The sequence below is a fragment of the Coptis chinensis genome, chromosome 2, assembly GCF_015680905.1.
Source record: "Coptis chinensis isolate HL-2020 chromosome 2, ASM1568090v1, whole genome shotgun sequence".
NCBI lineage: Eukaryota > Viridiplantae > Streptophyta > Magnoliopsida > Ranunculales > Ranunculaceae > Coptis > Coptis chinensis.
This window is the reverse complement of record NC_141457.1, coordinates 41,441,036-41,468,486: the sequence shown is the minus strand read 5'-3', so window position 1 is coordinate 41,468,486 and position 27,451 is coordinate 41,441,036. Positions and strand designations below refer to the sequence as shown.

Sequence of the window (27,451 nt, the reverse complement as noted above, 5' to 3'; positions counted from 1 at the left end):
GGAAATCAGCAGGAGGGCCAGGCTAATGTAGCTCAGGCTTTCATATCCTTCTATAGAAATTTGTTGGGTACTTCTTATTCATGTAACCCTCGGATTCTGGAGCAGCTTAATCTTCAGGTGTTGCCCCCTGAGAGTGCAACTAGATTGATCAAGGATATTGATATCTTGGAAATCAAGCACTCTTTTCTATGGATGATAACAAAATGCCTGGGCCTGATGGTTTTAATGCTTTCTTCTTTAAGAAAGCCTGGGATATTGTTTGTGAAGACTTCTCTCTTGCATTTCAGCATATGTTCAATCAAAAGTCCATATCAAGAGGTATAAACTCCACTCTCCTTTGCTTGATTCCAAAAAATCTTGCACCTTCAAAGGTTGATGAATTCATGCCCATTGCTTGTTGTAATACTATTTACAAATGTGTGGCCAAGCTTCTAACAAGTAGGATGAAGGAATATATGCCACTCTTAATCTCTTCGGCTCAGTCTACCTTTGTACCAGGCAGGAACATCCAAGATAACATTATACTTGCGCATGAGCTTATTCGAGGTTACACCAAGAAATATGGCACCAGCAATTGTGCAATCAAGATAGACATAAAGAAGGCTTTTGATTCAGTCAATTGGGAAGCTATGGGAATGATTTTGCAGAGATTTGGTTTCCCTCCTCTCTTTATAGAATGGCTATCGATGTGCTTCACCACCCCCTTCTTATTCCATTATCATCAATGGAACATCTGAAGGATTCTTTGAAGGTGAACAAGGACTTTGGTAAGGCGACCCTATTTCATCGTATCTATTTGTCCTGGTGATGGAGGTGCTCTCTGGCCTTCTAAATCAAGCTCTCTATGCTGGACATATTCATCCGCATTCTAAATGTCGGAGGCTGAGTATCTCTCACTTATTTTTTGCGGATGATGTTATTCTTTTTTGCAAAGGAGATATGGCTTCTATTCTTGCAATAAAGGAAATTCTTCTACAGTTTTCACTCTTCACAGGTTTGAATATCAATTCAGCAAAATCATCTCTGTTGGTTGGTTGTATGTCTCATGAAGCAAGATTGGACTTGGCTAATGATTTGGGTATACCCCTTATATCTCCGCCTCTTATATATCTTGGCCTACCTCTTACTTCTTCAAGGCTAGGTATACGAGATTGTCTACCTATGGTAGAGAGATTGACTTCACGAATCTCAAATTGGAAGAATATATCCTTGTCAAGGGCCGTTAGACTTGAACTTATCCAGTCAGTTCTCTCATCCTTTCAAGTCTACTAGTCAAAAACCTTTGTATTACCAAAGAAAGTCCTGGACAATGTATCTAAGATTTGCAACCGTTTTTTATGGTCTGGTCCCAATATGACAAGGAAGATGCATCATGCCAACCATGAAGTATTGAGGTATGCTAAAGAGCAAGGTGGACTGGGTATGATAGATGCTAGAACTTGGAATAAGGCGACTTACTGCAGCCTGATTTTCAGACTAGCTGAGAAGGATGGATCACTGTGGTCAAACTGGACATGGAGCCAACAGATAAAGCAATCCTTCTTTTGGACTATGAAAACACCGGCAAGTTGCTCTTGGGTATGGAGGGGGATACTGAAGCATCGGAACATTGCTCGGAAATATGTCCGATATGTTATAGCTGACGGGACTAACACCCTCTTTTGGCACGACCCATGGTGCTCAAGTCAGCTGCTTTGGGAATCGACAATTGCGAGAAACTCATTTGCGCTGCCAAATGATGCAAAAATGAGTGATATTTTGCATCAAGGTAACTGGTCCTCTCTAGTGACATCTATTACGGACAGTTCCTTGAAAAATCTCATCTTGGGTACTGAAGTGAATTGTTATCTAGACAAGGATGAGGTTATTTGGTCACCGAGTAGCTCGGGTGAATTCTCAGTAAAATCAGCGTATGCAGTTCTGCGAAAAGAGAGACCAAAGGTAAAATGGTACAGAGTGGTTTGGGGAAACTCTCTATCCCAAAATTCTCGTTTACATTGTGGCAATTGCTCTCAAATTGCCTTCCCACTCTAGATCGGTTGATACAGAAGAAGACCTTGCAATTCTCAGAATGCAGTCTCTGCGGTATATCTTCTGAGCACTCAAAGCATTTATTCTTCGATTGTCACTACTCTAAACAAGTCTGGGCATCTGTGAAAAACAATCTTGGACTAGGGGAGCTGGTAAAAGATTCTACTTCAGAATGGTATAGTATTTTCAGGTTATATCGGCAAAACACCACCTGTGTCGATATCTTTAAAGCTTTTGTGGGAGCCACTGTTCACGAACTATGGTGCGAAAGGAACAGACAGAAGAAGAAGAACATCTTGTTGACGACCCAATAGCTAATCTCAAGGATTATGGCCACAATGAAGCTTTACATTCAGAAAAATCTATCAGATGTCAGAGACTCTTACTCCCTTCGATCTCTTGCTACTAGGCTGGGGCTGCAAATGAACTTCAAACCACAGGAAGTTCTTTGGTGTAGGTGGAAGTCAGCGGAATAGGGAGCTTTCATGCTCAATACTGATGGATCGGTCCAGCAAAATGGAAGTGGGTATGGAGGGACTATACGAGATGGCTTGGGGTATGTTGTTCGTGCTTATGCAGGTTGCTCGTCAAAGAACTCTGTCATATATCAGGAAATACAAGCCATTGAAGTTGGGCTTAAGCAAGCCCAAGAGTTGGGTATCGAAAATCTGGAAGTCAATTCTGACTCTCTGGGGGCCATAAACATTTTAAATGGGAGTGAGCGCTGCCCATGGTATTGTTCTAATATGGCTGCCTATATTAGAAGTATTATTCGCTCATTTGTTAAATGCTTTTTTAGTCATATCTTTCGAGAAGGAAATCGGGTAGCCGACTACCTTTAAAAAATGTATAGATCGCCAGAAGAAGGCGTTGTTTTATTTTCACTTCCTCTAGATGAAAACTTACATCTTATAATAGAGGATGATAGAATAGGCACTATGTATCTCCGTTTCTCTTCTAATACAGGTTGAGGTCAACCATAACCTCTAGATTATTTTTTTAAAAAAAAAAAAAAACTAGAGCTAACTTAGTTAGAGTGTTTATTACCAAGTTGATTCAAAGTGTGCGAGCGTATGATTCACGACTCGCCTCGCACACTTGAACATCTCAAAGCAATGAAAACTCTAATATCATGGTAATTTTAGAACTTCAACCAAGTATTCACCCAAGTTCATCCATACAATCAATCAAAACTCATATTTTCTATATTTTTTTTGTTTTTTTTTCTTTATATCTCTATCTATTACAAACAAGTTCCACTGATTTATACTACTTTATTGCAAAATCCGGGTCTGGGGTTCAAATAAAAATCTCAAAACAACTGGAATTGGAAAAAACTGGGCCATTTGGTGTCGACGTGGCCTCGATCACCCGCCGGTAAAGAATGGTCGATTTGCCCGCAAAGCAAGTGGCTTGGTTGCGACGGATTTTGGCCAAGTTGTGTCAGTTTTCAGCTATAACTTCAGCTCCTCTCCAGTATATTTATCTTGAACCTAGATTTGTAGAAAAGTAAGTCAGTAATGAAAAATAACAAAATAAATCAAAAAAAAAATTAAAAAAAAAAAAAAAAAAAAAAAAAAGTGAAAAGGTGATAATGGTGCTTCCTCCTTAGATGCTCAACCAAGTATTCTTTCTCCTTTAATCCATGACGGTGGCGCCATTTGAAGTAGTGTATATTGGAGTATCTCGAAGATTTTGATGTGGTTCACCATAGATTATTTATAGTTTAAATGTTGGGAGTTGAAGAAAGGAAGGTAGACTTTTAGTTTAGGACTTGTATTGGTTTCTAGTTTATGAAGAACATTGAAAGCTTAAGTTGTTTTAAAAATTGAAATATCACAAACATTGAAAGAAAGGATTGAAATGAAAGATTGGAACAAAGAACAACAAAAAGAAGATTGATTGATTGAATAACAAAGCAAAATAACAAGATTGAAATGAAGAACAATAAAGTAAAATGACTTGAATGAAAAAATACTAGAAAAATAAATCCTACGTGACACTAGATTAAGTCTAGGTGCATTCTCTCTCCCTAACTTTTAGTTTATTGATAACCCATAAAAACTTAACTAGATTACTCTAACTTTATTCTTACGGTATCAATTATTTATTTCCTACTCTCACATGTATATTCATGCAATATATAGAGTACGGAATCATTTCACTCGTAAACTACCAAGACTAAATAGAATCCAATTAATCAAACACAAAAAAACAATGGTGAGAGTAATATTATGTTGAGAATTTATACTACGAGATAATATTATCAATTGATCTTATACTAATATTAACTAAAGTAATTAAATATAGATGAATCAAATATGGAAAAACCTAGAGAGAGATTGAAATCAACTTTTTAATTTCTTAACATGCTAGCATAGATTTGTATAGAAAACCCTAGTCTAGATATTCTCACACAAGGTTAAAATATAAAGACTAGACTTTTAATGACCCCTAATTACTTTATACTATCTCTAGTCATAAACTAATTAGCATGAGAGAAAACTTGTTCCCATTCTCATGGCAAACTCACTATTCTCTAGTTTAGGTTAAACTCTTCTTATCTCTAAGTCAAGAAAAACCTAAATTTAAACCCTAACAACAAATCTATACTAACAAATCAAGTCCTCTCAAAGCTTCATTCAAACTCCCTCTAATATGAGTTTAGTTATGAATCATGGGACTATCATTGACATAATAATAGAAAGAAGAAAACATAATGAATAACTATTTTATTAAAGATAACTTGAATTGAATTAATGGTGGCTACAAACTAAACTCAAAAACTAAAACTAAAAAGGAGAGAAAGAAAGAAAACCCTAATTTATTCTAACTAATGGAAAGGAGAGATAGAGTTTAAGGTTTTTATTCTCTTATATAATGATACAAAATCATCCATGGGTTTTTACGTTAGGTTATGGACCCATAAATCAAGTCCATAACCCAATTGGTTAAATCCAAGACTTTCAATTCTGATCATGTTACTGTAGCACGGGTTTTCACTAACTTATACTATTTTGATCGATTCAAGGCCTAAACTATTGGAAAGAATATTCTGAGACGGTCATTTTGATATAAAATGGGACCAAATCCGAGGCCTGAGTCAAAAGATATGGCCTTTTGAAGTTCTGTTGATGATATAATGTAAAATAAATAATAGTTTTACTAATGAATAAAGCGATGAAACTCTAAACGAAAGTAAAACTAAAACTGCTTGTTACTAGATTTATCAAAGATTTCTACTCTTAATCCTATTGAGATATAGTGGAGTAGATGATTCGTTCCACTCCTAGTTCTTTCACATGTAATGTTTTCTAAGTCTAATCAATCTTAACTAAAGTCTAATGAGAGATTTACAAATTATAAACTATGATGCAACTACCAACAAGATACGACTAATTAACTACGGAATGCTACGTTAATTCTATGATAAGGAATTAGGGGGGATTGATTCTACCTTAACTCAACTTAACTTACTAACTACTTTAATCGTCAGAATCGAATTAAACATTACGCTTGAACAATTGGTTCTTCCTAATCCCTAATTACACATGGCACTTCTACCAATTCATAACTAGCATGTGAACGATTAAACTCATTCTCATGGTGAATTAATCGTTTCTAGAGTGGAATAGAAATTACGACGACTCTACGATAATCAGAATCAAGCTTTCATCAAGGTTTCTCAACCCCCTCTAATGGAGGTTTAGCCGAGAATCATTCCGCAATCATTTCCATATGAATCTAAACTAAACATAATATCAAGATTCCAACTTTACTAATTTAACAAACAATACTTGAAATCTAATTAATAATTAAGAAATGATATCAACAAGAATTTAAACTATATCTATAAATGTAATGACAAAAAAAAAGAATTAAATAATAATAAACTATTTTATTAATCTAATCAAATGAATAACAATATTTTAAAGGTTTAATCTAAAATAAGGAATGAAAATGAAACTAAACTTAATTAAAAACCATTAAAACTATATCTAGAAGCTATTCTAATGGCTACTTTCTATCCTAAGCTCCCAGATATTTTAAGAGTTAAGTCTTCTTTGTTGATAAGGAGGAAATCAGATCCAAAATCGTGCCTGGGCTTGGAGCCATGTTTTGGGCCGGAAAATCGGGCCCAAAATCCAATTTCTTCAGTCCAAAAAGGGCTCTTCAATTGGATTCGGCTTCAACAGACTTTTAGTCCACTTCTGCTCCTCTGATTGGGCCAAAGCTTGGACCCTTGGAAAGCTCTTCCCAAGCCGGTCGTTTTGACATAACGTAGGCCCAATTCCAAGGTCTAAGTCCAAAGATACGGTCTTCGGAAGTTCTACTGACTTTGTACACTGTTTCTGCCCGCGTGGACTTTTACTTTTCAAGGTCTGAGTAGGCTTTACATAGGCTTTGTCTTTTTGAATCTTGGTCTTTAATCACAGAACTCCTTAGCAACCAACCATTGCTCTTTTATCTCATCAAAGTGGCACATTTCTGCACATAATTGACATTGAAGCCTGAAACGCATAAAAACACGTAATCAGTATTAACTCTTAATTATTACTCGCATAATTGGTCTAAAAGTATGATTGTTAAGGGGTTAAAACTACAGATTTGGGCTCTTATCAAACCACCCCCAAACAGCATTTTGTTTGTCCTCAAGCAAATATGAGAAATTAGAATAAGTGACCAAAAAATGGAGTTCTAACTACTCGTTTCGCTGAGTGCGATTGCATTTACCATATGCAATAAGGCCTTAAACCACTAGGAATTCCCTAGTAGACGAGTTCTAGCCTCATGAGAGTTTTCCAGTGAAGGTACTCACAAACTTCATCTATACTACAACGACTAAGAAATAAAACTATTGTTTCCTTATTCATGCTCCCAATTATCTATACATCTCACTAGTAATGCATACAGAAATATCGAGTCGAAACCTAAGTTAATATATGCATAATAATCGATCATCTACGAATAAACATATATACAATGAGTAATACTATGAAATGCATTAACAGGTCCGTTTCTGTAACTCGGAATAGCGTCCTTAAGTAGGTTCTCACAATAATAGTCAAGATACAACACTCTGATTTTTCCACTCAAGTTTAAGCTACTCAGAGTGTCGATGGGCACACTTTACCTTACAATCTCAATGACACACAAGGAAGCCGGAGTCGATCAACACATCTGCCACTTACTATCACACTAACATATTCCCAATTGAGCTAGAGGTCTTTATTAGGTGTTACGGGGATTAGGAGATGGTTTAAGAAGGAAGGAAATGGATATTCAAAAAGGACAAGTCTGAGATAGTAGAGTCTTCATATTATGTAACTAGAGAAACCCTTGTTATTTTCTTTTGCTCCTATACTTTGTTTCCATCCTTAGCCATATTTTTCTTTTTATTTTCTTTGGCTTTTGACTCCCTTTTATTCTATTTTTGGAGTTTTTATTTCTTTTTCTTTTTCTTTTTCTTTTCCTTGGATGGAAACTTCTTTTCTTTTTTTGAAGCAACTAACTAATTTTTGTTTACACAGGTTTTTCTCTTCTTCTTTCTTCACTCATTCTATTCTCAGACTTATTCTAGATTGGGTAAGTTGAATTTTTTATTTTGTTTTGTTTTTGTAACAGGGTAAAGGAATTATGGTTTATGGAAGGCTAAAGAAAGGCTCAGAGGGGCGACTAGCGTTTAATAATTCATAGGTTTGAATTTCTGGCTATATCGATCCAAAAAGGGCCTAAATTCTCGCTTAGGATATGGTTTAGTGATCAAGCAAGTGGTCGTGTGATTTCTCTATCCAGATTTTACTTCTCCCTTGTGTCATTTCTCAAATGTTTCGCTCATATAAGGTTTTAGGCTATATTCTCACAGGATTTGTAGAATAAGTACTCTAGCCTAGATTTCAAAAACTTACTGCTAACAATCATAGATACTCATGTAATATATTTATAGATAGATGCAAAGATTATTACCTACATATTAACCTAAGTTTCTAACGATTATTCTGATGCAAAAGCTACATGAGACTTCTAGATTGTTAAGAGCATAGAGAAAGAAAACAATACCAATATTCCTAAGTGTATAGCATAAACTTATTTATTTATATTTTTGAAATTTTTAACTTGAAAACAAATGCATATTATACATATCTATATCCTAACAGATACCTTAATTACACGTGTTTCTATGCCCCCAAACAAGAAGCATGCTTTGTCCTAAAAGCATTTAAATAAAGAAGGTAGAAAATACCATGGAAACGCGTGAAATTCTGGAACATCTGCAAAACAACATACTAATATAGGAAATAAAAAAAACTAACGCAACTCTATAAGAGTTCCACCCATTATGGGGTTAACAAGAATAAAATTGCTTGGGACATAAGCAGACACTAACTGGAATTAAAAAACTGACCTTATCTCCCGCTTTTATTCTTCATCCTCTTCTTTTATAAAGAAGTGAGGTTCCTTCGCGTCCTGCCATGCCATGATAATTTGCCAGGCTTCCCGCCATTTATCATCTATTATTGCTAACCTATTAAGCGCCACTCGGTCTAACGGGGTGTAGGGTGCAACCTGATGAGGTTGTATCCTCCACCCTTGCCAAGTCATTGCAAGGAAAGATCAAATAATACTATTGGTGGGTCGCACAGTGTCGACCGTAATCCAATCCGTGAAACGTATACAAAAAATAGGGAAGAAACATAGCATAATACGGGAAATTAGAACAAGCATAAGAAGGTACTTATGCCTCATGCTATGGGCTCGTGCTAAACTAGACATCAAGGTTCTGGGAAGGTCATGGCACATACGTCCCGTGGCTAAAGCAAGGAAGACACTGCAAGTGGCATCATTCACAGAAGAAAAACGTCATTCCCCTAAAATGTTTAGCATGATCCAAAACATAACAGTTCCTATGTTCATGGACAGGCTACCAAAGGCGACGTTATATTCCCCTTGGTCCTCGATACGGAAAATGCCTGCCCCATACGACTCATGCAAAAACTCATAAGTGTAGACATGCATATTATCTACCCAATAGCACCATGGGTCTTGTATTTCAGCAGGCATAGCAAGTCTAAGAACAAATGCTAGCAAGAACCTGGTAATTTCCATTAGTTCTCCATCCAGTCTCTCAAAGAAAATGCAATTATCATAAAAATAAGATGCAAGTGCTGGAGAATAAAGTTCATCAGGTCTTACCATAAGCGGTTCCCAGCCTACGTATGTGATCACCTCGCGAAACCAAGCACCATAAGTAGTGTTTTGGAACAAATCTTCGAAAGACTGTAATGGTATTATTGTAGGAGATATCATCTCAAAACGACCCTCTGGAACAGCTACAACTGATCCAGGAATAACCCGCAGAAAACTGGAAATTTATGGTCTACAGAGGTCGGAACAAAGTGCGCTCGGCTTGAAGCAGTGCGCTTCGGGTGTTTTGGATTTACAGTGTTTTTAGCGATTCAAGGCTCAACTTGGGGCAGGTGCACTTTCGATTGTAAAATTTCGACAATGGCTAGAAGAAAGTGCGCTCCGAGGTCTTGATTTGTGAAAATGGTGAAGAACAACGGAAAGCGTGGGAGTGAAAGGTGAGAGATGGAAGTTAGGTGTAGTGTGGGTCGTGAGTGTAGAATGAATGAAGTTTTTATAGGTTTTAAGTTGCTAAAACGAATCGGGAAGCTGCCAAAAAGCTTTTACGGCAATTTCTGGAAATACTAAAATTTTCAAACCCGAAAACGGAAACAACTCATATTTTTTATTCTAAAAACAACCCTAGTATCTTTTAGGTTGAATTTAGGATAAAACTACCTAACTTATCGAGATTTCATTCTACCCAATATTTATTCATAGATATGCCCATATCGGCAATATTCTCACCCTAACTCCGAAATAAATTCTAAAAATGAGGGTCATATAAAAATCATGCTGGAATAAATAATACCACCCCAAAACAATTTGGGAAGGTGGGATCAATATGAAACAACCACGCACAATGAAAATAACCACATTATATTAATTTTTTCATTCAAAGTATATTTCACTACAAAATTCAAATCTACGAAATTTAAAACTTACATTAAAAATAAATAACAACAATAATAAATAACAACATCAAATATCAATCTATACAATCCCTAAACACGTCGCTACTGGTAGCGGAGGGCACACGCTCAAGAGGTGGCTCCTGAGCTCCCGATGGGTCATTTCCCTGCGTCTTTCGGTGAGTTGAGTTTAGAAAATTTGTTTTTTTAAAAGTGGGTCTTTTAAAGTCAGATTCCCGAGACTTCCTAGATTACTATGTTTATTATTTAATATTTTTTTACTTTTATAAGGAAAAACAATAAGCAATAAGGACATAATTCACCCCATAGAGAAACATGACTCAAAAATCCGAGAAAACATGCAAGAGTGGAAAACGTGAATTATGTTAAACGTGGACTTAGGATCCGATACTTACAGCACACACTCCATAGGGAGGGCCCGGTTACTTGAATGGTGCACTCACCAATATATGGAAATGAAAGAAAATGCACCAAACACAAAAATTGAGTCGTTTATAGTCAGATACTCGAGACTTTATCTAAACATATGTATGAACATGCAGTTTATCATATATCAACAACCAAAATAGTTGTGGATCATTCCATAAATAAATATCACAAAAAACATACCCAAACACAATCAAGCACCAAGATTTCCTATGACGCAACCTAGTGAAATGAAAGCGAAGTCAGATAGACCTATAATGTAACCTAGCATGCACCTTCTTTTTCATCTTTGAACGAGAGGGTGTCCTAGTGAATAAGTGTGGAAAAATGAATGGTTGTGGAAGATATGGTGGATATGGATAAGTTATAGAAGGAAAGCATGGAAAAAATGAGGATGTGGGTTTAGCACAAAACTCATTCATGGTGTAGGTAGGGACTGTCTCAATTCTGAAAATGAAGGTGTCAAATGGTTTGTCCTTCTGAAATATTTATTTACTAGGAGGATTTAAAAAATTATGAAACACAGGAGAAACAAAAGGATCGAGTGCAAACTCGAGATTCCTTTGAAAGGGTGGAAGGAGGGGAGTCGAGGCGGATGTTGTGCAAAGTAGTTCTTGATAAGGTGACTCATCACCTGCTCTAAGAAACTCATCGAATTCCTCGTCTAGCTTGTTCATATCCACCTTACTATGGTATTCCTCTATATCTTTGAGAAAGTCATCTATCTCGTCCTCATCCATAATATGTGTATCGACTAGTGTAGGGATGAAAATGTTGGAGTCTGAACTTTCAAAGGAAAGGAATTTGGGCATCTGATTATCAGTGAACGTGTTGTTAAAATAATCTCGAGCGAAGTTCTCGATCATGCTAACCTCTCCATCAATAGACGAATCGGGTAACTGTGTCTTTGTTTTAAAAACATTTACTTCAATAGAAAGATGGCCAAAAGACATGGACATCGAACCATCGCTGCAATTTATGAGCGCATTGGCAGTTGCCAGGAAAGGACGCCCTAAGATGATCGGGACAGAGTCGTTAGCGACTTTTGTATCGAGGATGACGAAATCAACCGGATAGTAGAAATCTTGAACCTTTACCAGCACGTTTTCAACCACCCCCTTAGGATACTTAATAGACCGATCAGCTAATTGCAACGTCATTTTAGTGGGTTGCATCTCCTCTAGACCTATTTATCTATACAAATAAAATGGGAGTAAGTTAACACTAGCCCCCAGGTCTAATAACGCGGTCGTCGTATAGGAATCTCCTAAGGTGCATTGTACAATAGGACGACCAGGGTCCTTGTACTTAACAATTCCGTTATGTTCAGATAGAGTTGGGAATTGTTCTATTAAAAAGGCGTCTTTTGGTATATTGGTCTTACGCCTAGTAGTACACAACTCCTTAAGAAACTTAGCATGGTGTGGTAGCTTTTTAATAGCTTCGAGGAAGGGAAGGTTTATAGTTAGATTCTTGAAAACGTCCCTAATCTCCTCATAATTTGTATCCCTAGTTAACATGGCTAATTTTTGTGGAAACGGTGGTTTCTCTCTATATTTAGCATATGTATCACCTGGATGTTTAACCTTGGCTTTCTGTTTCTTAGGTTGTGTTGTAACTGGTACCTCTACAGTGGTAGGCTCTTCAGTTTCTATTTCGGTATCTAGTAAAGTAGGAGGTGTAGGGGCTACTGGTGGGGTAACTATAGGCATAGTTACTTTGTTATCAACCACTCTGCCAGAACGGAGAGTGGTGATGGCATTTAGCTCACCTACGTTTTCATTTTCATTACTAGTATTACCGGTTACCTCAAAGGCCGTGTTTGTTGTTTTAGGATTAGGTATCGTGTGACCTGGAAACACACCTTTGGGTTGGGCTTTATCTTGGCCTAACTGTTGGCTTAAATTATTAACGGATTGTAGAATCTGTTGGTTAGATTGAGACATGGTTTGGAAGAGTTGTTGGCTCACCTGTATGAAGGTGTCAAGACGATCCGGTTGTGTGGGTGTAGTGGTCACGGGTGGTGTGACTGGAACTATCTCGCGTTGATTATTTATGGGCGGATTTTGATAGTTATTATTTACCGGAACGATACCTCTATTAGCATTATAATTATTATAACTACCTTGACCTTGTGTTTGACCTTGTCGAGGTTGCGCTTGGTTGTTATAATTATTATAATTACCCTGACCCTGTCCTTGTCGTGGTGGAGCTTGGTTATAACTGTGTGTTGGCCTAACATATTGATTATTGTACCCTGGAGGTGTGACTTGTTGGTTATTTCTCCAACCGAAGTTGGGATTTTGTCTCCAAAGGGCGTTAGGTTCACTATTAAAGGAACAAGCATGTTCATAGGCTATAGGACAGTGGGAGTCGGGATGCTCAGGACTCCAACAGAAACTACATGGATTGGAGTTTACATTCATGACGGGGATAGGCTTTTGTTGTACAGAAATGGCATCTACCTTTTTAGTGAGTGATTCGATTAGAGTTTTAAGCTCGGGATCGTGTTTCATCTCAAACATACCGACGGCCTTAACTATATTAAAAGAACTAGCGAAGCGGTGGATATCGTCACTACCCCCCCCCCCCCCTCCAGTTGTTATTTCGCTTAGTTTGATCCTCTAAAAATTTATAAGCCTTCGAGGCTCCTTTACTTAGGAAACTACCCCCATTCATTATGTCAAGGACTTCTTTATGGTGGTGTAGAAGTCCTTTGAAAAAGGCACGAACTAACGTGTCTTTCGCTAGGTTATGATGTGGACACTCTATAAGGAGATCGGTAAAACGATTCCAAGCCTCTGAAAATGATTCATGAGGATTTTGTCGAAAGAAATGAATCTTGGAAAGCATCTCATCCATCTTTAGTTGTGGGTAAAAATGTTCCATAAACAATTTGAATAAGTTTAGCCCACGAGTCCATTGAATTAAGCAGGCAAGTTAACCAAAGACGCCGCCTTATCGGCTAAAGTGAAGGGAAATACCCTGAGTTTAATTTGTTCAGCACCCACCGTAGGATGGTGGAATGTTGTAAGAACTTGTTCAATCCTACGCATGTGCTGATAAGGTTTTTCATGATCTAAACCATAAAAATGGGTAACAAATTAAAAATATTTGGGGGGATTCGGAAATCCCCCACTGGGTCTACTAGAACGATGCAAGATTTGGGGCTATCGCTCAAGGCTTTATAAAAGTCAAAGAGAGGAGTCTCTCCTTCTTCGGGCATTATGTCAGGTAGAGTATGTGGAATAGTAGCTAGAGGTGCAATGAGTGGTATACTAGATAGGCGTGCCTGTTGACGTTGCCGTGTAATTATGTTAGGTGTTTGTTGACCGGACCGGACCTTAATCTCATACAAGGCTAAGACCAAACTTAACTAAACACGACAACACTCCAACCAATCCTAATATACTAGTATAAACCTCTAACAGAAGATGTGAGGTGTGGAAGAAAGGAATACCTGACAAGGTCCTTGCTTTCGCTTATGAATAGAGTCTTGTTTATCGTGTTGGTGTATATAACAAGTTAGAACACTGAAAAACTTGAAAAATCGAAGTTGAAACAAACTGTGGAAATCGGCAAAATTCACCGAAGGGCTGGTGTCATCTCTCCTTGGGCGCAGGTGCACTCAATGTAAACTTCAAGTTCCAGTGATTTTGGCTGAAATTATTTCAGGGCTCCAGCGTGGCGTGGTGGCGCTCCTGGGGGCGCAGTGCGCCCGTGTATTTTTTCGAGGAACTTTCAATTGCTGAAACGGACGACCACAGTTAGAATCAAACAAGGGTGGGTGGGTGAAATGGGACTTTAAGAAGAGTACTTATACTACGAAAACAATGCAAAAGTGAACTAAGATGGCAACGGCTCCATTTGATAAACTACGATGCAACTCCCCACAAGATATGACTAATTAACTACGGAATGCTGCGTTGATTCTATGATAAGGAATTAGGGGGGATTGATTCCACCTTAACTCAACTTAACTTACTAACGACGAATCGTCGTAATCCGAATTGAAGTGTTACGCAGAACAATTGATTCTTCCTAATCCCTAATTACACATGGCACTTCTACCAATTCATAACTAGCATGTGAACGATTAAACCCATTCTCATGGTGAATTAATCGTTTCTAGAGTGGAATAGAAATTCTTAATTTACGACTACGATAATCGGAATCAAGCTTTCATCAAGGCTTCTCAATCCCCTCTAATGGAGGTTTAGCCGAGAATCATTCTGCAATCATTTCCATATGAATCTAAACTAAACATAATATCAAGATTCCAACTTTACTAATTTAACAAACAATACTTGAAATCTAATTAATAATCAAGAAATGATATCAACAATAATTTAAACTATATCTATAAATGTAATGACAAAAAAAACGAATTGAATAATAATAAACTATTTTATTAATCTAATCAAATGAATAACAATATTTTAAAGGTTTAATCTAAAACAAGGAATGAAAATGAAACTAAACTTAATTAAAAACCATTAAAACTAGATCTAGAAGCTATTCTAATGCCTACTTTCTATCCTAAGCTCCCAGATATTTTAAGAGTTAAGTCTTCTTTGTTGATAAGGAGGAAATCAGATCCAAAATCGTGCATGGGCTTGGAACCATGTTTTGGGCCGGAAAATCGGTCCCAAAACCCAATTTCTTCAGTCCAAAAAGGGCTCTTCAGTTAGATTCGGCTTCAATAGACTTTTAGTCCACTTCTGCTCCTCTGATTAGGCCAAAGCTTGGACCATTGGAAAGCTCTTCCTGAGCCGGTCGTTTTGACATAAGGTAGGCCCAATTCCAAGGTCTGAATCCAAAGATACAGTCTTTAGAAGTTCTACTGACTTTGTGCACTGTTTCTGCCCGCGTGGACTTTGACTTTTCAAGGTCTGAGTAGGCTTTACAAAGGCTTTGTCTTTTTGAATCTTGGCCTTTAATCACAGAACTCCTTAGCAACTAACCATTGCTCTTTTATCTCATCAAAGTGGCACATTTCTGCACATAATTGACTTTGAAGCCTTGAACGTATAAAAACACGTAATCAGTATTAACTCTTAATTATTACTCACATAATTGGTCTAAAAGTATGATTGTTAAGGGGTTAAAACTACAGTTTTGGGCTCTTATCAGTTGACTTTTCTTCAGCTCTCTAATCCGGTTTGACTTTCACATAACAGTGTTGACTTGGGCTTTTTAAGGGTTTTTTCTCCATTAAACTTGGGCTTTCTTCATGGAACTTCTCTAGCAATCATTTTAGGTCCTTTTAGCGCCTAATTAGTAACGAATTGACATTTATTCAATTCTGAAGCCTGAAATACTCAAAAGCACGTAATTAGTGATAAATCTATATTATTAATAACATAATTTGCTAAATAGAAATACTATTAAAGGGTTTAAATTACAGTTTTGGGCTCTTATCAAACCAACCCCAAACAGGATTTTGCTTGTCCTCAAGCGAATATGTGAAATTAAAGTAAGTGGCCAAAAATGTATTTTTAACTAGTCTCGTTTCGCTGAGTGCGACTGCATTGACCATATGCAATAAGGCCTTAAACCACTAAGAATTCCCTAGTGGACGAGTTATAACCTTGTGAGAGTTTTCTAGATAAGGTACTCACAAACTTCATTTATACTACAACGACTAAGAAATAAAAGTAATTGTTCCCTAATTTTTTTTCAAAATCTATACATCTCATTAGTATTTAAACAAGGATGATCATTCTAAAACTTAAACTAATACATGCATATTAATCAAATCATCTTAAGATAAACAATTATACAATGAACTATGATATAAAATGAAATGGCAGGTCCATTTCTGAAACTTTTGGGTAGCGTGCCTAAGTAGGCTCTCACAAGGAATGTGTCAAAACACATAACACTTTGATTTTTCCACTCAAGTTTGCTAACTCCAATGTATAGTGGGCACACATTTCCTCACAATCTAAATGACAATCTAAAGAAACGGAGGTCGATCAAACATATCTACCACTTACAATCACACCAACCTATTCCTAATTGAGCTAGAGGTCTTTATTAGGTGATACGGGGCGTAGGTGTTGGTTAAAGAAGGAAGGAAATGGATATTCAAAAAGACAAGTCTGAAAAAATAGGGTCTTCATATTATGTACCTAGAGAAAACCTTGTTCTTTTGCTTCTACACTTTGTTTCCATCCTTAGCCTTTTTATTTTGGCTTTTTTACTCCTTTTAAACTTCTACACTTTAATCTTGGTAGTTTATGAGTGGAACAAATTTGTACTCTATATTACTTCATTATTATTTGAGAGTAGGAATATTGATCTAAGCACTTATTTAATTGATTGATTATTTGTGTTTACACATAGATAGTTAGTTTTACATAAATTTGCCTTTATCAAATGGCGTCGCTGCCATCTTAAACTCATTCAGGACAAGAATTCAATTAGTTGAATTCAAGGGGCAATCCCCAATTCTCAACCCACCCACCCTTTTAATTTTTCTTTTTTTTTTCTTGCATTTTTGGTACTGTTCACTATTTTAGGCACAGGGGCACCCGCCCTCTATTTTGCCTTGTTCCGAGCGCGCCCGCCCTCCCTTGTGTCTGCGGATTCACAATGAAGAACACTGCAGTAAAGGTATTTCTAAATTTTCAAAAATTCTGAAATTTTTCAGGCATAATATTAACGGTGTTGTTGATTTACTGGAATATTTTCAGATTTTGTCTAGTTGTTTTACCTAGTGAACTATTACCATCTTTACAGTGCTACATTTCAGCTTCCAAACCGTAAGTTTTGGGAAATACTGACGAGTAAGGTTACTTAGGAAGTTCCAAAAATTCTAAGATTTTTACAGGAGTATCTATCATAAGTCAGGAGTTTACAGTATAAATTTGAAGTGTTTTTTATTTGTTTTGACCACCTAACTAGTGGATTATTTCTAGTGTGTTTCTGCAATTTTGCAACACTTAATTTCTGGAACAACAACCGATAAGGAGGGTTTATAGAACTCTAATTACTCTAAATGTTTTACAGGAACACGTATGATCTGTCAGGATTCTCTAATAAAATTTTGGCAATTTTTAGCTCTGTTTTGATTGGTTAACCATTCAGTTGTTTGTGTTGTTTTTGAAAACTGTTTCACAAATTTTGCAGGGCCGTAGAAGGACTTTCATAACTCCGATTGATCTAAAATTTTACAGGCGACTTACTGGATGTCTTAACAAACTACTGTAAAAATTTCAAAGTTTTTGGAGCTCATTCCCACTCCATATTAACCCTATCATTTGACCGCTCCCACCCTCTAAACACTGGACATCGAGTCAGACAAGAGCGCGCACGCGCCCTTATTAGCCTAATTCCAAGCGCGCCCGCGCCCCTTTATGAGGTAGCCCAATTTTTACAGGTTAACTTCCAACTTTCTTCATTTAAGTTATTCAGTGTTTCCAACTTCTTAAATACACTGAGATTGCGTATACAAGACGTTATTCATACATATAGCAAAAAGGCATTCAGGTACTCCTTCTTCCACCCCTCATTTCTTCTATCAGAGGAGTTTTAATTCTAGTATAATCAGGCTTGTTTTTTTGTAAATGCAATACCACACGCCTATCTATAATTTAACACACTACACCTGCATCAATGGCTAAAGAACCAGAGACTCCCCTCTCTAATTTTTATAAAACAATAAATGATGGCCCTAAGTCGTGCATCGTTCTTGCAGACCTAGTGTGGGATTTTCAAATTCCCCCTAATATATTTAATTTGTTACTGGTTTTCCATGGTTTAGACCACGAGAAGCCTTATCAACACATGTGTAGGATAGAACAAGTTTTCACTACATTCCATCATCCTAGCATAAGTTCGGATCAAGTTAAACTTAGAGTGTTTCCATTCACCCTAGCCGACAAGGTGGCGTCTTGGTTAACTGCCCAAATGCCAAACTCTGTGGACTCATGGGCTAATCTTTTTCAATTGTTCATGGAACAGTTTTATCCACCCCTGAAGACAGATGAAATACTTCAAAAGATTCATTTCTTCTGCCAGAATCATCATGAATCCTTTTCAGTTGCCTAGAATCGTTTCACTGATCTTCTCATTAAATGCCCGCATTATAATCTTGCGAAAGACACGCTTGTTCATGCCTTCTTCAAGGGGTTTTTTCATCGTCATAAGGAGGTTCTATATATCATGACTGGGGGTTGTTTTCTTAGTAAAGGAGCCTTGGAGGCTTATAAATTCTTAGAAGATCAATCTAAGAGGAACAACAATTGGGGAGATAATGACTCTTCCCACTCCACTCCTTCTTCTTTTGAGGTTAAACATGATTCCAAGCTTAAAACTCTTATCGATGCCCTCACTAAAAAGGTAGATGTCCTCTCTGTTCAACAACAGCCCACTCCAGTCATGAACATTAACTCCACTCGTTATAATGTCTGTTTTAGTCTTCAGCATTCCGACTTCTATTGTCCTCTTGTCTATGCACAACCACCACCACAACCATCAAACTTCAACCAGTTAACTCCATATCAAGGACAAGGAAACTTAGGTGACCAGAATAGAGGTTTAGTGCCCATGACCGAGAATTATTAACATCAAGACATGAACGCTCAACAAGCATTAATTCCGGTCCAACCATCTACAGACAAAGTAGTAGTGACCTTGTTAGAAAAAAAAATCAAATTATGTAACAAAACTCCAACTTGATGAAAGATCAGAATGATCAAAACTCTAATATGATGAAACAAACGATGCAAATGATGCAGTTTTTGTGCCAAAAGGTTATTGACATGTCTCCTAACCAAAATAATAACCAAACAAGCGTGTTTCCAGGTCAAGTAGTGCCTAATCCTAAGTCAACAAACACCGCCTTTGAAATAAACAGTATTCAGTGTAATGGTAATATAACCCCAGGGGACCTACAGGCAGTTACTACCCTTCGTTCAGGGAAAGTAGTTGATAACAAAGTAACTACACCTAAAGATCACCCCTAGATAGAAGCTGAAAATGAAATCATACAACATACTGCCATAGAAATTGAAGACCCTACAACTGTAGAAGTTCCAATCCCACCACAACCAAAAGGATTACAATACCCCATAATAGAAACTGATGATCCTACACCTGTAGAGGTTCCAATATGGACACCTAGATGGAAAACAAATAAAGATAAAGCAAAGACTAATAATACTTTCGAACCTTATGCTAAATATAGAGATAAACCACCATATCTCCAGAGACTAGTTGTGCCTAAAAAGGATGAGAATTTTGATGAGATTAGGGAAGTGTTTAAAAATATGACTATAAACCTACATTTTCTAGATGCTATAAAAAGTCTACCTGGACACGCTAAGTTTCTAAAAGAGTTGTGCACCAAGAAGAGGAAAACCAACATTCCCCACGAAGCTTTCTTAATTGAATAATATCCCTCTTTATCTGAATATAACGGAATTGTTAAGTACAAAGACCTTGGTCGTCCTACTGGATAATGCACCTTAGATGATACCTTCATAACAACTGTTTTATTAGACCTGGGGGGCAAGTGTTAACTTACTCCCTTTTATTTATATAAACAACTAGGTCTAACAAAACTTCAACCAACCAAAATGACTTTGCAGTTAGCCGATTGTTCTATTAAGTATCCCAAAGGCGTAGTTGAAAACATTCTCATTAAAGTTCAGGATTTTTACCTGTTGACTTTGTTATTCTCGACACAGAAGATGCTCATGATTTTATTCATATCATATTAGGGCATCTTTTCTTGGCAACCGCCAACGCCCAAATCAATTGTCGGGATGGCTCAATGACTCTTTCTTTTGCAAATCTTTCTATGGAAGTTAACATGTTTAGACAAAAGCAGAGACAACTAGGTTTGCCTATAAAAGGAGAAGTGAAGTCCATTTACTGTTTTGTGTCTCATATTAGTGTGGCTGACGTTTTCGTCCCCACACTAGTAGATACCCCTCTAATGGAAAAAGACAAAGATCACAATTTTGACTCCTTGAATATAATTGAAATAGAGAAAGCATTTTCCACCTTGCCTTCCGACCCTATGAGAGATGGAGTAAATCTCACAATAGACGAGATAGATAAATTCCTCAAAGATAGAGATGAATACCATAATTATGTGAATGCGACCAAGCTAGATGGGGAATTCTATGAGTTTCTAAGAGCCTGTGATGATCCACCCTCTCAAATACTACCTAGAGCACCACCCGACCACCATTCACCTGAGCTAATCCCTCATAGAATCCAACCATTTTTTCCATTCCATCCTTCTAAAACTTATCTACATCCCACATATTTTCCAAAACCATATATTTTCTCACACTCATTCACTTGGCCTCCCTTTTGTAGGAGGAAAAAGAAGAAATTGTATGCTCGATTAGGTTCTATATCCATCAGATTCCTTCCCATTCCACTAAGTCACGTCATAGGAAATCTTGGTGTTTGATTATGTTTGATGGTGCATTCTGTGTTAACTATTTATAGAAAGATCCACAATTATTTAGATTATTGATATATGATAAACTGCATGTTAATATATATATATATATATATATATATATATATATATATATATATATATATATATATATATATATATATCACATGCATTAAGTCTAGGGAATCTGACTTTAAAAGACCTAAGTTTTTGTACAATACCACCTTTCTGGAGTATAGGCCAAACAAAATTTTTGAAACTTAAAAAGATTTTTCCAATTTTGTTTGGGGGTGGATGTATTTTGGTATTTCATTTCAAAACGTTTTGCCACCCATTGCCTGTCATGTTTACTCCAATTTAGTTAGTACGTAATAGTTTAATTGTGCTTTATCATATCATCTTTATAATATTTCTATTACAGGTACTGCCAATTTTTGCCACGTTTATATGGTAAATTCTTTCCTTATCTCTTTACACTTTGAGGACAAAGCGTTTGATTGTTTGGGGGTGAGATAGAAACATTTGAAGAAATTAGACACTTTTAGGATGTAGATTACACACTTTTCTTTATAAAATATTAAAAAATCATAAATAATGTTTATACTAGGCACTTAGTGATAATGGTATTGTTCCCTTCTCCATGATTATGTTACTCTAGAAATCTCACGTAGTATTTGAATTAGGATTTAATTTTTGAAACTTAGATTAATATATAGGTAATAGTCATTGCATCATTTCACGAACATCTTGCATGAGCATCTTTGATTGTACTTGGCAGTATTTTTCTGAGACCTAAGTTAGAGTACTTAATACATATCATGTGAGCATCTAGCCTAAAAGCCTCATAAGAGTGAAATATCTGAGTGATGACACAAGGGAGAAGTAAATTCCGAGTAGAGAAATCACACATCCACTTGCTTGATCATCATACCATATCCTAAGCGAGAATTTAGGCCCTCTTTGGATTGGTATAGCTAGAAATTCACACCTATATGAAATTTATTATCTGCTAGTCGCCCCACTGAACCTTTCATTAGCCTTTTCACAAACCAAAAATCTTTTACCCAATAAAACAAAATAAAAAATAAAATCAGCCTACCTATCTGGATAAGTATAAGAAATAGGATGAGTGAAGAAAAGAGAAGAGAAAAACCTGTGTAAACAAAAATTAGTTAGTTGCTTCAGAAAAGAAAAAGAAAGGAAGTTTCCATCCAAAGAAAATAAAATAAAATAAAAATAAAATAAAAACTCCAAAAATAGAATAAAATGAGTCAAAAAGCCAAAATAAAAAGGCTAAGAATGGAAACAAAGTGTAGAAGCAAAAGAACAAGGTTTTCTCTAGTTACATAATATGAAGACTCTATTTTCTCAGACTTGCCTTTTTGAATATCCATTTCCTTCCTTCTTTAACCAACACCTATGCCCTATATCACCTAATAAAGACATCTAGCTCAATTAGGAATAGGTTGGTGTGATAGTAAGTGGTAGATATGTTTAATCAACCTCGGCTTCTTCGGATTGCCATTGAGATTGTGAGGAAACATGTGCCTACTGCACACTGGAGTTAGCAAACTTGAGTGGAAAAATTAGAGTGTTATGTGTTTTGACACATTCCTTGTGAGAAAAATCAGAGGGAGTTTAGCTATGAATCATGGGACTATCATGGACATAATAATAGAAATAAGAAAACATAATGAATAACTACTTTATTAAAGATAACTTGAATTGAATCAATGGTGGCTACAAACTAAACTCATAAACTAAAACTAAAGATGAGAGAAAGAGAGAGAAGCCTAATTTATTCTAACTAATGGAAGAGAGAGAGAGAGTTTAGGGTTTTTATTCTCTTATATAATTATACAAATTCGTGCATGGATTTTTAGGTTAGTTTATGGACCCATAAATCAAGTCCATAACACAATTGGTTGAATCCAAGACTTCTAATTCTGGTTGTGTTACTGTAGCACAGGTTTTCACTGACTTATACTGCTCTGAGTGAGTCAAGGTCTGGACCATTGGAAAGAGCTTTCTGAGCCGGTCATTTTTATATAAAATGGGATCAAATCCGAGGCCTAAGTCAAACAATATGGCCTTTTGAAGTTCTGTTGACTTTTCTTCAGCTCTCTAATCCGGTTTGACTTTCACTTAACAGTGTTGACTTGGGCTTTTTCTCCATTAAACTTAGACTTTCTTTATGGAACTTCTCTAGCAATCACTTTAGGTCCTTTTAGCGCCTAATTAGTAACAAATTGACATTTATTCAACTCCGAAGCCTGAAATACTCAAAAGCACATAATTAATGATAAATCTATATTATTAATAACATAATTGGCTAAATATAAACATTATTAATGGATTTAAACTATAGTTTTGGGCTCTTATCATTTATATACCCCTACTTTATATTTTTTACTGATTTAGCCTTCTCCATTACATTTGAGACACCTCACCCTTTACTTTATGCTTTTGTTTTTTTCTTTTGCTTTTTGATTTCTTCTTGATCAAGATAGGTTTTGGAGAATGCCATATTTAGTGCTAAGGACCTCCATCTCTGGTCTTCTGAGTTGAGAGCTTTGACTTTTGACTTTAACCTTTAACTTTGACTTTTTTAGCACTTTTTCATAGCAGCTTCTGGTCTTCATAATACACGTGATTAAGGCTCCTTTTGGTGTTAAGACGCAGCTTTTATAATAAGTGGTCTAAATTTCTTTGTAACCAGAAAAAGACAATAAAAGCTATGAGTTGTCTTTCATTAAACGTTAGAAAAGTTGTAATGCAATAATATAAGGGTAATAAAACGCACATTTGGGAGGCGCTGATCAGCAGACTGTCACAGCCGGTACTCCAGCAACTTTTGAGTGGCTTCCTCCAGTTGCTTCCCAAAGTTGTTTTCAACTCAGAGTAAGACCTGAAATCATAAACAAAATGGGTCAGTAAGATCCAACAAGAAAGAAAACTTGAAAATAAGAAAAACAAGTTGAGAAATTTTGAGAAAAGAGAGAGATACTCCCCTTTTGATTCACTCTTCTTCTTATATCAGTAGATCCATGATGGCGGCGACATTTGACAATCTATAGTCGTAGGGTATAGGGGTTGTTAAGTGGTTCATCTTAGATCTAATGTGAATAGAATTGTGATGGAGAAAACCCCAATTTTTCTTGATTTCTCTATTGTTTTTTTTTTTTATGGTTTTTGATGTATGCTAATGTTAAGAACTAGCTATTATTGTTTTGATGATTAAAACATGAAAACAATAGTTGTTTTATATGGAAAAACATGAAGAGATTGATATGTAAAGGTAACTTGGTTAGCAAGTTATACTCATTTTATTGATTCAAATGAGTATAACCAACTTTGGTTGGGTGAATGAATGAAATAGAAGTTGTTTTGAAGAACTATTGTATGAAAAACAAGATTAAAAACTTTGAATGGAAGAAAAGCAACTAGATTCAACAAAGATTCAAGCTTTAAAGTAATGAAAATGAAAAACAATGATTAAAAGTAAATAAAAATAATTAACTAATTATGATCTCCTACTCCTACTTACTTACACTACTCCTAACTAAACTACCCTAACCAACATACATATTTTGTGGGAATCTCTACACTTATATATGTGTAGAGATTTACATAATTGCCCCTCTTATCTAACAAGCAACCTAATCTAGAAGTTTCTTGTGCCTTCTTTGAGTAAATAGGGTCAAGCCTTTTGGGCCCAAGCCCATGTCTTTGGGAATTTGATTCTTTGGCCTTTTAAGACTTTTATGCTTAGTCCTTGTCTTGCAAAGGGTTGAGTACTTGGTCCTTGAAGCCTTGGAGTGTTTCCTGAGCTTTTGAGCTTTCGGACCCTTGAGTTGAATTTGACTTTGACCGCTGACTTTGATCGTTGACTTTGGCAGTTGACTTTTTAGCACTTTTTCCCAGTTGTTCCATAAGGTCCCTTTTAGGCTCCTTTTGACTCTAGAATACGTCTTTTGAGGTATTTTGTCCATAATAGGGTTGTATCCTAAAAAAGTGATAAGAGCATGAGTTTTCTACATTATTAATCATATATTTTGACTACATTGAAGCATTATAAGATAATAAAAACGCATATTTGGGGACTGATCGTGGATGATGATAAAGATGATAACAACGACGAAGATAGAGATGGTGATGAAGACAACGACTAAAGGATTTGGAATTTGAAGTTAGAATCATTTGTATATGAATTTGAAGTATGAATTTGAATTTGAATATGGTTTTATGTATGTTATGTATATGAATATGAAGTTGAAATTATGTGTGTATATGAATTTGAAGTTATGTATATGAAGGCATATATGAATTTGAATTTGAATATGGTTTTATGTATATGAATATGAAGTTGAAGTTATGTGTGTATATGAATCTAAATTTGAATATGGTTTTATGTATATGAAGTTGAAGTTGAAGTTATGTGCGTATATGAATTTGGTTTGGATATGAAATTAACAAAATCAAATAAAAAATTTGCTTGGATTTTGGTCCAGACGACCCAGCCAGGTCGCATAAAAGCATCAAAAATGATCCCCAAATATCGTTCACCGACAAATCTGGCCTTAACGACCTATGCAGATTAATCTTGTAGTTTTGTTGTGAGTTCAAAGTTTATTCGAGTGGGGTTCACCATAGATTGTTTAGAGCTTGAATGAATGGGAGTTTTGAAGGAGGAAAGGTAGATTTCTTTAGCGTTTAGGACTTGTTTTTTGTTAACTCTAGTTGCATTGAAGAAAACTTGTAAGACTTTGTTGATTGAAATATTGAAAACACAAACTTGAAAGGAATAACTTGATTGAAATGAAGAACACAACTTGAAAGAAATAACTTGATTGAAATGAATAACAAAACTTGAAATAAATAACTTGATTGAAATGAAGAACAAAAAGTAAAATAACTTGAATGTAAATGACTTGAAAATTAAATCCTACACTACTTTTACATGACACTAGAATAAGTCTAGATGTATTCTCTCATCCTACTTTTGAGTTCTTATACCCCTACTTTTACGAAAAATTGATTTGCCATCTCCCTCTACAATTAAGACACCTTACCAAGGTTGCTTTATGCTTTTCTTTTTTGCTTTTTCCTTTTGCTTTTTCATTTCTTCTTGATCAAGTTAGGATTTAGAGCAAGACTTCTTTTGTATCAAGGACATCCATCTTTAGTCTTCTGAGTTAAGGACGTGACTTTCAGTTCTCTAGTTCTGAGTCCTTCACCTTTGACCTTTGACTTGGACTTTAACTTTTTCAGCACTTTTTCATAGCAGCTTCGAGTCTTTATAATAAGCATAAATAAGGCTCCTTTTGGTGCTAAGACGCAGCTTTTATGATAAGTGGTATGAATTGCTCTGTAACATGAAAAAGGCAATAAAGCTATGAGTTATCTTTTTATTATACATAATAAGGGCTGTAATGCAATAATGTAAGGGTAATAAAATACACATTTAAGACCTGATCAGCAGATTGCTTGCCTATAGACCTAAACAACCACACCAAATTATTTGGATGCATACCTAAACGATCTGATGAGGTCGTTTAGGTCTAAAGGGCAGCGGTCTGAAGAGGTCATTTAGAGAGATGTTGAGCGGTCTGAAGAGATCATTTTGAACACTTCTCTGCGACCTGACTGGGTCGTTTGGACCAAAATCCAAGCAAAACTAATTTTTTTGATTTTCTTCAAATTCATATTCATATTCATATACATCAAACCATATTCAAATTCATATTCATATTCATATACATCAAACCATATTCAAATTCAAACTCAAATTCACGTTCAAATTCATATTCAAATTCACGTTCACGTTCAAATTTATATTCATATACATCAAACCATATTCAAATTCAAACTCAAATTCACGTTCAAATTCATATTCAAATTTAACGTGAAATTCAAACGCACATTTTCATATTCATATTAAAATTCATATACATAACTACCATATTCAAATTCATATTCATATTCATATACATCAAACCATATTCAAATTCAAACTCAAATTCACGTTCAAATTCATATTCAAATTCACGTTCACGTTCAAATTTATATTCATATACATCAAACCATATTCAAATTCAAACTCAAATTCACGTTCAAATTCATATTCAAATTTAACGTGAAATTCAAACGCACATTTTCATATTCATATTAAAATTCATATACATAACTTCAAATTTGAAATTCATATAAAATAACTTCAAACATATAAATTCAAACTTCAAATTCCAACTTCAAGCCCTAATCCCTAACCAAACCCTAATCAAACTTCAAACCCTAATCTATATACAAAACCCTAATCCAACTTCAAAGCTCTAACTTTAGACACGATCACGACGGTAACGCCCACTGGTAAGAGCCCAAAACTGTAGTTTTAACCCCTTAATAATACTACTTTTAGACCAATTATGCGAGTAATAAATAAGAGTTAATGCTAATTACGTGTTTTTATATATTTCAGGCATGGAACTCAATTATGTGCAGAAACGTGCCACTT

At 35.8% G+C, this 27,451-nt stretch overlaps 1 protein-coding gene across 1 annotated transcript; it reads left to right on the top strand.

The window, feature by feature from the left end:
* Positions 1-203: 203 nt before the first annotated feature.
* Positions 204-2,733, top strand: LOC147516070 (uncharacterized). The gene is made up of 4 exons (XM_086593154.1): positions 204-654; positions 935-1,164; positions 1,273-1,941; positions 2,611-2,733. Exons 1-4 carry the CDS (start codon positions 204-206, stop codon positions 2,731-2,733), a joined length of 1,473 nt encoding a protein of 490 aa, XP_086449280.1.
* Positions 2,734-27,451: the final 24,718 nt, after the last annotated feature.